Source organism: Lissotriton helveticus, chromosome 7 (assembly GCF_964261635.1).
Source record: "Lissotriton helveticus chromosome 7, aLisHel1.1, whole genome shotgun sequence".
Classification (NCBI taxonomy): Eukaryota; Metazoa; Chordata; class Amphibia; order Caudata; family Salamandridae; genus Lissotriton; species Lissotriton helveticus.
The window spans coordinates 408,599,157-408,610,018 of NC_136068.1; the positions used below are offsets into that span (position 1 = coordinate 408,599,157).

General features: G+C 43.2%; 1 protein-coding gene across 1 annotated transcript in view; it reads left to right on the forward strand.

The window, feature by feature from the left end:
• Positions 1-8,376, forward strand: part of LOC144769104 (olfactory receptor 4E2-like) — an 86,160-nt gene extending 77,784 nt beyond the window's left edge. The window contains exon 4 of the mRNA XM_078653107.1: positions 8,237-8,376. Within this exon, the coding sequence (XP_078509233.1) occupies positions 8,237-8,376 (140 nt within the window). The remainder of the gene's footprint in view (positions 1-8,236) is intronic.
• The last annotated feature ends 2,486 nt before the right edge of the window (positions 8,377-10,862 follow it).

The following is a 10,862-nucleotide window of genomic DNA, read 5'->3' on the forward strand; positions in this document are numbered from 1 at the left end:
TGAGTGAATTACGATACGCACAGCGAATTGGTGGGACAAGGAAGTTTGATAAAATTTGGAGATCCTATTTTGAGTAATTTTGGATTTATGTATTCCAGTCAATAATCTCTTTTCTTTTTCCTTTCTGTATGTTGAGATATTTGTATGATTATTTGTGGTTGCCAATTTGTGTTGTATTCGTTTTGACTTTATAACCAAGAACTTCAATAAAAATAAAATAAAAAGAGAACACAGCAAATCTAGATGTCTTTTTAAGTCGTCCCTAACTGAAAGAGGTACAGGACGTACTTTTTGAATTACAGGAGTTACATTCTCTTTTAGCTTAATGGTGTGTTGAAATTTTTTAACAAAACCAATATCACAGAACACACTCTTGTATTCATTAAACAGCATGTTTAAAGTAGGATCATCCATAGTACTATCAGTGACAGCTAAAACAGGAAAGTCTCCTAGAACCACAGGTTCAGGGTGTCCAGGCTTGAGTAAAATTCCTAAGCTAGCTTGGTCCCGCCAACCTAAAATGTCTCTGCCGTTTACCGCGACATACATTTTTGTGTGAGTAACTCTTCCTTTAAAGACAATAGTGTCATTAAAATAGCCACATATAATTATATCATAACCACCAAATGCTTTGGGATTGATATCAGTTGAAAACAATTTTGTGTTAGGCCACAGTTTATAAAAAGTTATTTCATCTAATATGGTAATCGGTGAACCCGACTCTACCATGACATTAAGAGAAATAGGACCAATTAGAACACTACAATTGGGTCCTTTCACAGTATTACCATCTAAAGAATTAATCTCAATGGATAAAGCAGAAACATTAAGAGCTTGACATATTTCATCCTCTGTGTAAACTAAATTGACTTTGCTTTTATCTTTGGGTGCTTTGCAAACATTAAAGAAATGGCCAATTTTCCTACAATTGTTACACCTTTTTCCCTGAGCTGGGCAATTTGGATTGTTACCAACATGAAATCTTGATCCGCACCTGTAGCAAGAAATATTAGGTTTCTTTTAAAAAAATGTCTTGTCTTTAACACGAGAAATTATAACATTAACATTGCATTCATTATTGTCATTCGGAGTCAACAACATAACACTAGTGGTAGGAGTTACAGATGAAGTTTCAGCCAATATTTTCGAAGTAACTGAACATTCAATACTTTTGGCGATAACCATGACTTCATCTAATGTAGGATTCATGCATGTTAACATTTTTTCTTGAATTTTTTTATTAAAGCAGTTGAAAACAAGTTGATCCCGAAGAGCAGTATCGAGATATGTACCAAATTCACATTTAGAAGCAAGTACTCTCAATGTAGCCAAATAATCCTCAATTGATTCTTCCGATGACTGTTTACGTTTTACAAAAACATGAGGCTCAACCATTATTGATGGTTCATCCTTATATTGCTTTCCAAAACGAGCTAAAGCTTCTGTAAAAACATTCCATGACTCATCAGAAGTTGGATTTTGAACCACAGGTAAACTGTCAAAAAGTTGTTGCCCAGCATCCCCAAGGTGATTAAATAAAATTGCTCTATTTCTTGAAGGTGAATACTCAAGACCGTCTATAGCCTCTAAATAGTTCGTAAAAACTCTCAACCATTTATGCCACAGTGTAGGGGGCTTACCTGGAACTTTGAGAAAACAAGGAGGAGCCAAAATGCTGTTGTTAGAGTCAGCATTATCAAACCAAAAAATATATATATAAGATTGTAAATGACAAAATGTTGTCTTGAGCGATTTACGTTGTGAAGAAAATGAGTAAATTGCAGTTCTTCGTGACAAAACAATATATTAAACAAAATGTATATCGTCGTATTCCGTGAAATCAATGGAGTTAGATAGACATGGTCCCAATCACTCAAAATGGCCGCTAAAACGTGCTGACGTCATGACACGCTGGACGGCAAGCAAGTAGAATCAATGTCCACGGGCGCCAAATAGAACGATGTACAAGCGCTGGGAGTAGCAGCGAAACGAGGGTTGGATGCAAATTCAAAGAATCACAACGCGTACTTCAACAGGCGAGGTAAGACTGTTGCCATAAATACAACGAAACACACTGCAACAATGGATAAAAGCCACAGTACTTACAAATCTGCTGCGCTCCAGATAAGATAGGCAATCAAGCAGCCTATAATTATTAAAGTCAATAATCCAACTTTTAGATGGTCGGTGGGTCTACAGTTTCCAAATGTTATCCAGATAAGTTTCCCAAGCAATCATCGTCAAATGTAGTAAGTAAATGGTCATAGGAAAGCAGGTAAATAAATCCAAGAGTCTTCCAATAGGATGAGAAGTCAGGTTTATTCCAATAGGTAGACCCACGACTGTTCACATCAACAGCAAGGCATCATCTGACATTACCTGAATACATTCTACAACATCGCTATGTCAACGAGGTTGAAGGAAAACAACCTTTCATTAAAGAGACATACATATATATATATATATAACTACTATATCTTACCTCACTACACTCCTTTATAGACATGACATACTCCAAACCTCCCCACCCTCTAAAGCCAACACATTTTTCTGCACTTGGATTATGCATCTTGGGCCTATGAGCTTTGACCTGCCTTTAAGTGACCAGTCAGGCTTCTTTTATGAGAGTCATATCACTTACTCGTTCACCCTCTTTATGTTTGTCATCAAACAGTTTTTTGTACCTTTGTTGGTAACGTTTCACAGCCTGTGAGTCAAAGTTTTGTGCATAATGTTTTTAAAAATCCAACCAGGCAGGATTTAACTGACTGCCAGCCAATCTCCCCTGCCAACACTGAAAGTGGGAGCATTTGGTGATGGAATTTGGAGTGTTAAGTTGTGCCCATAGTTTCTCCCGAAGCACCACTCTTAGAGATACCCTGTTGTCCACTGCTCTCTGAACACATGCTTTCACCAATCAGTTCATTCTTTCTACAAAGCCATTGGCCTGGGGAGAATACAAGGCTTTGCAATATTGGTTTATAGCCAGATAATGCTATTACAAAATATAATTTTTTTACAAGGATTGTTTATGTGCAGGAAGGGTCACCTTCCTACACGTAAACAATTGAAGGCATTTTGCTTTTTCCATGTGTACTACACAAGGTAGCACACATGGAAAAAGCAAAAACAAGGAGAAATAAAGAATTTCTCCTTGTTTCGCCGTAACACTGCCTTGTAAATTAGGCTCAACCCTATTGCCACGGAAATGTCACAAAAAGTGATGTTCCCATGGTGAAAGGGGCTTGTACATATACCCCATAGTTCCTACTTGACACTCCAAAATAGTTTTACCTTGTCATGATTATTCTTTAAATCAGGCCTCCCTGCCACAACAAACTGCATGAATTGCTTCCTTGTTTCATCTTTCTCTGCTTCAGATTCACATTCAGTCTTGTTTATGGCTGTCTCCTTTACCAACCAAATCTGCTAATCTACTTCCTGACCAACTGCCCTTGCAAGTGGTAACCTGGACAGGCAATCCACATGTACATTCCTTGCTTATGGCAAGTGTGAGAAGTTGGTCTGGCATATGATGTCCAGTATTCTAGTGGGCAACTTGCACCAGGCCAAACGACCCTTATTGATGGTAGGTTTATGACAACCTTTATCGAAAGCTATCCTAGTGGTAGCTGTGGAGAGCAGCCTTCCGGCTAAGTCTTGAGAAATGTAAAGCAGCTAGTTTTACCAGTCCATAATCTCTTGAATAATCAAATGAAAGTACACAACACAAGGTTTATATATACAATATATGTATTTATTCTAAACACAACCCTCTAGTCTCTTTGTGAGGCTAGAGGCCAAAGTACAACACAAGAACTTTAAGGAGCACACAGTAAATAGCACAGTATACGTTTTGCCTTAGGGGCCTCACAAACCATATACTAAAATAGTGGTATAAGAACCATGTGAGGGATAGAAGTGAGGCCTATGGCCTGTAGAACCACTGGGGAAATAAGGAACCACCCAAGGTAGGGACGCAGGAGACCCACGGGGGGCGTGTGTAGTGTTTAAACACAGCCGCGTATCACCATAGATTTCTATGAGGAAAGTTTAAGTTACAAAGTTAAAGACTTATGACATTTAGCAGTGGAATGAGAGGGAATCCATTCAGTACTGGACACTTCGGGAGTCAAGACCCACAGGAGCACCGAAGAACTCGTGTTACCGCACCCAGGGAAGCCAGGTACATAGGTGTCTTTTCGTGTCTGGTTTCGTCGTCGATTCCTATGGAGAGCTGCAAAGAAGTGCTGCTGGCGACCAGGAGCAAAGTGTCAGGATGGATCCAAGGGTGGATCGAAGATCAGAAGAACCTGAAAGCCGAGGGGACAGATTCTGGGTCACTAGCCAGGGACCAGGATGGCGACAAGAAGATGCCAGCCGATGTCGGGTGCTTTAAGGTGAAGTAGGTGAAGCTTGATTCTACAGCCACAAGGACCAGGAGGCGTCGACAATGACCAGGAGCTGGATTTGATCTGTCCCAGAAAGGATGTCAAGTGCTGTTGTGTCGGTATCCGGATTGGTCCCAACAAGCCTTGGCAACAGCAACCCATGCAAGATGACAAGATTGGTTTTGGTGCAGACCAGCAAGGTCTGAGGGACTCACCCTTTGGAGGGGAGTCAGAGCACATCTGAAACAACCAGGAAAGCTCAAGAAACAAAGGATTGTTCTTCGTGGGGACCCACTAGCCAACGGACTAGGGATTGGGATGGAGCCTCGAGCTGCAAAGAAGAAAATGAGCCTTCGGAACACTCATGGAGAGTAGACATCGCAGATTCAGTGCAAAAAGTGCTTGGGGCAAGGGCAACAAATAGCCTACTGAACAACTTTGAGAAACTTTGGGAAGTAGGTGCAGTTGCAAAATTGCAGGATGTCCAGGAGTTCTGGTCCCATGTCTCTCGTGTCGGCTGCGGGTCCCAGCTTTGCTGGGATCTCGTGTCAGCCTCAGAGATGTCTGGAAATCAATGTCTTGTGTTGCAGATTCTTCAGGATCCAGCAGGAGCCTTGAAAATGCAGACTGGCAAGTTGCTTTTTGGTGCTTGTTTGAACAGGGAGGTCACTCCTTGACCCCAAGGGAGATTTCTTCTGTCTTCCAGTCGATATGGAATGTCGAAGGTCCAAGATTCCGCCTTCAGTGTTTCATCCTGGGTAATCTAAAGTCCTAGTGACTGGGTTCCTATACTTATACCAAGTTTAGGGGTTGGACTAACTCTAGGGTCCCACCTATGGGAGGACCTGGGGAGGGGGTAGTTACACCCCTTACCCTTTGTCCAGTTTCATGCCAGAGCTGGGGCTGAGTGCCCCAGCAACTGGTTTGAACTGGGAAATGCATGGAGCACCTTGTGTGCCCCAGGCAGTGTCTCAAAAGCATTCACAGAATGCAACCCACCCTGCCCCAATACACTAAAGCCTTTCTGGGGAGGTGCTGGCACCTCCCTGGACAGGAAACCTATTGCCCAGGCCTCCCCTGCCAGAGTTTCGTCCAGCAGCTGGAGGTCAGACTTGTGTCTGTGGCAGCAGCATCCATTTTGTGATGCTGAGGCTCTTTAAAACTTTTATCGGGTATACCAGTGTGTACATGTCTTCTCCCTCTAGAAGGGTGGAATGCTCCCCTGCCGCCAGAACTGGCAGGGGGGTAGTATTCCAAAGTGTTTGACACCAAACACGACAGGTTTTGATAAAGCCAAACCAAAGTTAGCATGAACCGCGAGGATTATAATGCACTTAAGAGTATATGGTATGGCCATATCCCAGAAAAGCAAAAAGAAAGGTATTCTGAAAGCTGCAGAGAGGATCAGCTCATGTTAGGGCACCCTCTCACACAAAACCAAGCACTCTGCCTTCAGGTTTGTCAAGCCCTGCCATAGGAGTAACTTATAGGTTAATATATGCCTGTTTTAAGTGGTGGATATAGGTATACTACATCCCAGTAAGGGGTGCTTACACCACCTTACCCAGGCTGCAAATGCAGACCTGTGGTGCCATTTTGAAAGGCTTCCCAGGGGTGGCATAATACATGCTTCAGCCCCTGGTAGGCCTCTGGGGTACCTATACCCTTGGTACCTCAGGTACCATGTACTAGGGGATCACAAGGTAACTCAGTAACCAATCTGGTGTGTGTCTACTGTACATGGAATCAATTTAGACAGAGAACAGCGAGGCTGTGGTCCCGATTAGCAGGGCCACAGCCAGACTAAAGTAAAATAAACAGTGAAACACAGCAAAAAGGGGGGGTAACCATAGGAAGCAGATCCTACTCTCCTACAGCAGGTTCTCTATTTGGTATTTACATTCAATCAAACTTTCCATCCACCTTTTGATTCATGGTGTAGTGTTATCAATATTCCTACACCCTAAAAGTTGAATGAACAGTTTATGGTCCATCCTCAAAACAAATTGCAAACTCCTTTGAAAGGATTTATAGTGACGCACCACCCACATGCAAGCCAATGCTTCTCGCTCTATCACCAAATATCTCTCCTCTGCCCCTCGAGGGAATGAGAGGCACGGGCAACCTCCCTTCTACTCTAGTGATCATTTGGGGCAACACTACACCCAAACATTTCATACTTGCATCCATGGTGAGGGTGCTTTTAAAGAAGAATTAAAATGTCCCAAGGTAGGCATTTTGGCTATTCTGTCCTGACTAAACCAAAAGCCTTTCCGCAATCCTCAGACCAATCAAACCTTGACCCTTTCTTTAGAAGAAGTCTGATTGATTGTTTCACACTGGCCAAATTTAGAATGAATTTGGTGTAGTACTCTGCGAAACCCATGAAACCCTGATTGATTCTTTATTGATGGGAGTAGGTGCTTCCAAAGTGGACTTGACTGGATCTAACCTGGGACTTATCCTATCCCCAGAAAAAGTATTTTTAAGTAGGACACCAAATTTACACCAATTTTTGCATTTCTCTCTTTTGAGTGTGAGGCCTCTTTCTCTCAGTCTCGCTAGAAATTGCTTCAGGACAAGAAAATGACTCTGTTTGTCCTACCCGTATACCAAGATTTCATCTTGGAAGAACATCACAGAATCAATCCCTTTTAGCACATTCTTCATGATGCATTAAAAACTTGCTGCAGCTAAGGCTAAACTGAAAGGCAATCTCACAAAGCTAAATTCCTCTAGCCGTGTCACTCATGATGTCAGGGCCTTAGCGTCCTCATGCAACTGTACCTGTTGGTATCCAGCCAACAACCCCCATTACACTAAGCACTCTTGCATCCTTAAGTAGTGCTGAACCCTCAGCTATGTTGGGCAGGGACTGACTATCAACCCAAAGACATTGATTAAGGACCCTAAGGTCCACACACCTCCTGATTTTGCTCCGATTGCCCTTAGGAGCCAACACAATGGGAGCCAACCACTCAGATGATTCAATCTCTTCGATCACCCCCAGGGACAACAGTTTATCAATCTCCTTTTGCAGTGGCTATAACATTAAATTATGCACCCTTTTCACTTTATGCACCATGGACTTGGCATTGTTTTTCAAAACATTTTCATGTTGAAAATATTTTTGTGAGCCCTGCTCATCTCTAAACACATTCTGGAATTCTTGTAATACATCCAAACTTTCCCACACAATGGCAACTAATTGGACCTATTCTTGTGCATTGGGACTGAGTATGATCCTCAGGTCTCTGGTGCCACCAACCTAAGAGATTGTCCCCATATTTGGCCATGTAAACGTTGCCTATTGTCTGCCTATCCTTAAATTCAATGTCCATGACCATTTATCCAATCAAATCAATGCTCACTTCCCCATAACCCTCCAGGTTTAGTTCTGGAGTAGCAACTATATATTTCCTTTCCCATAAATCATCTCCCAATTCCTATCTTCTATGAGTGTGTAAAGAGAAACCAAATCCGCAAGGACCATGAGTTTCCACTCACCAATGGTAATTTCACATTAAGGCATTCTGATCCACCCCTCATCAACATCCCTCTCCATCTGGTTAACACCTCCCGATGAGCTTTTCACTTGTAATATAACCTTTTGACAACCCTCTTGTACTTCATAAACTTCATACACCTTACTGTTTGTGCATATGTGGGCATAATGCCCTCTCTTACCATAGTTCCTACAGAATGCATTGCACGCCCAACAGTTAGTTGTATTAGACAAGTGGTTAGGGCTTCCAAACTTAGAGTCTTTATCCTGAACATACCCTTCAGTCCATGAGAGTTTTGAATGAGTTTTTTGTTGTCCTCATTTGTCTCCTTCCCTACAGTGCCATTGGATACTCTCTACACTGTGTTAGGAAGTGTGCTTCTGATTTCCTTGACCAACCAGAAGTACTCTCCATTCCAGACACATTGTCTACTGCCTCCTTCAGTGAAAGGGTTTTTGACAAGTTTTTCCTGGCTCTAGTATCATTAGTACAATGCACACGTTGGTCCCTTATAAGCAAGTCCCTCAGGTCACCAAATTTGCGAGTTCTTACTAAACTTTTCAGATACACAATATAATTGCCCGCTCTCTCACTTTTTGTTTGTACTCTAGAATATAACTTGTACCTCTCCATGGCAAAATTGATGCATGGGCCAAAGTGCTGGTCTAACATCATAAGTGACATATTATAAATATCTCTTAGTTGGCCCTCCTCATCGCCAAGTTCAATCTCATCCAGACTTTCAAATAAATTATGACCCGCAAAAGCCAGGTTGTACAATAAAATCCCTTCTTTCCTGGCTGCAAAGATATTTTCTTTTCGATGGCAATCAGATACAAGTCAAAACATTTTTCCCCTTCTTCCAGGGTAAAAGTGGCTCCCCACAGTCCGATAGAAATTGTGGAGGCTATGACATTCCTATTACTGCTATGCTAACCTGTAAATAAGTACAAACAATAAATTAAAATAATAGATTGAAACAATTAGCTACACAAATTGCCACCTAAAATGGTAAGTCCTCAAATAACAAAGTAAAATAAAACTTCTGTGATTCATTTACTAATATAATAACTTAAAATGAAATACTGGTGCTTGACTATGCTAAAACTACTATGAGTTAACCATGAGTTCCAATGAGTTGTTTTCATCTTTCCTCATCAGTAATGTGCTGCTCGAAAACTGAATGACTGAAGTTAGCGTTTTTGCATTGTTTGTTGTGCTCAAATATGAAGCTACATCACCACTGATTGATGCCTGGTAAACCTACCGCTCAATTTGGCTGCAAGTAACAGACCAACCAGAAACTTAACCCAAGTTTGGAAACAAAAAAACCACAGTCTCAAATGATGAAGTTGAACACACTCATCCTGCAGAGCCCACAACTCCTTCAGAGCTCCCCACAAAAGTCAAAACATGCTGCTGCTGCTCCCGCGGCCACAAAGAATGTCAAGATTGTTGGGGCAGCCATGCTTCAAAACTCACAAGCGCCACCCAGCAACAAGGAGCCTGCACGCAACCTTTCAGCATGCAGCCCACCCATGCGACTTGGAATCCTTCCCAAGGTATGCACTTGTGGTGTTTTGGGTCCCAAGCCCACATGCTGGGCAAATAATCACATGGACACCATGGTATGGTACTGGGAATTGACCCTGGGCACGAGTGCCCGGACCCTTTTATTAGCAGGGTCACCTGCTTGGTGACGCCTGTGATGGGTGGGTGTTGGTGTGAGTGTACGAACAGGCAGAACACTAGAACGTGTCCCGCAGGAGACTGCATCCCTCCCAAACTTTAATAAAAAAGAAACAGCCAAAAGTCCAAACTATGAAGAAGACAAAACAATGATACCCAGCAGCAATGAGTCTCTTCAGGCCATCTGCTGGGCAGTGTTGGAGTTCTGGACCACACGGCCAGGAACGTTTCACCATCTCAGGATATAGTGCAGACTGACCTGGTCTCGCGCTGTTGCAGTCTATGTACAAAGTTCAAATATTGGTGCATCTGGAGCGGTGGTGGAGTCCACTTCTGAGATCTTGCAGGCGCTCAGGTTCTGGTGAATGACAAACCTACAGCTATTGAAAGAGGATCTTGGTGAATGAGGCTTTTCCTTGCAGGCAACGTACTTGATGATCTTTTCAGCTCCTGACAACCGAGCAACTTCAGACTTGCCTCTTTTGCCTGGACGGGCTGCCATGGGACCGTGTGGACTGTGCTTGCTTCGTTTAAGCCACGCGTAGGCATCTCTGAGGAACTACCAACAGGACCACAGCCAAGTCACTCATGTACCACAGAGGGTGGTGTCTCAGTCTGGGTGTTCTCGACATCAGGGCTCAGGTTCTATGCCTTCCTCAGATTGTCTTTGGATGACCAGTCTTCATCTGTGACCTCCCTGCTTACTGGTGCCTATCATGGAGCTGCTGCTGATGCATCTCTCGATCCAGGTTCCCGTCTCAGAGGAGCTCAGTTGAGGCCCTTGCCCCTGGATTGCCATGTGACCGCATGGAGTGTGTGGGACTTTCGTAGGCCACACGGAGGGGTCGCTGCAGAACTCCCAACAGGGCCATGGCCAAGCCTTGCTAACCCTACTGCTCTACTTTGGCAGGCTTCAGATTTACGGGGCGCACCAAATGTTCTTGGGAGCCTAGCCTTGTTGAACTTAGGTTGTTTGGAGTTTTGGGATACACTCTGGTGGGGCGATGCTCCTTTGACATCCTTGGTGATGATGCATCTGGATGACGATTACGAACACAATAATTTTCCTTCAGTTGGGCAACAGGCGGCGATATCTTGCCTTGGGAGACCTCGTGGAGTGAGGAGGACTGGAGGATCTTCGTGGCCACTTTCAGTTGTCTTCCAGCAGGTGCATTTGCTAGGCATGGTGTTTTTGATACCAAACAGCCGGTGACAGGTGAGAGGACGGTTGAACTGCGAAGCGTGGAGCCTGGATACAGATGGCATTTGCTAGCAG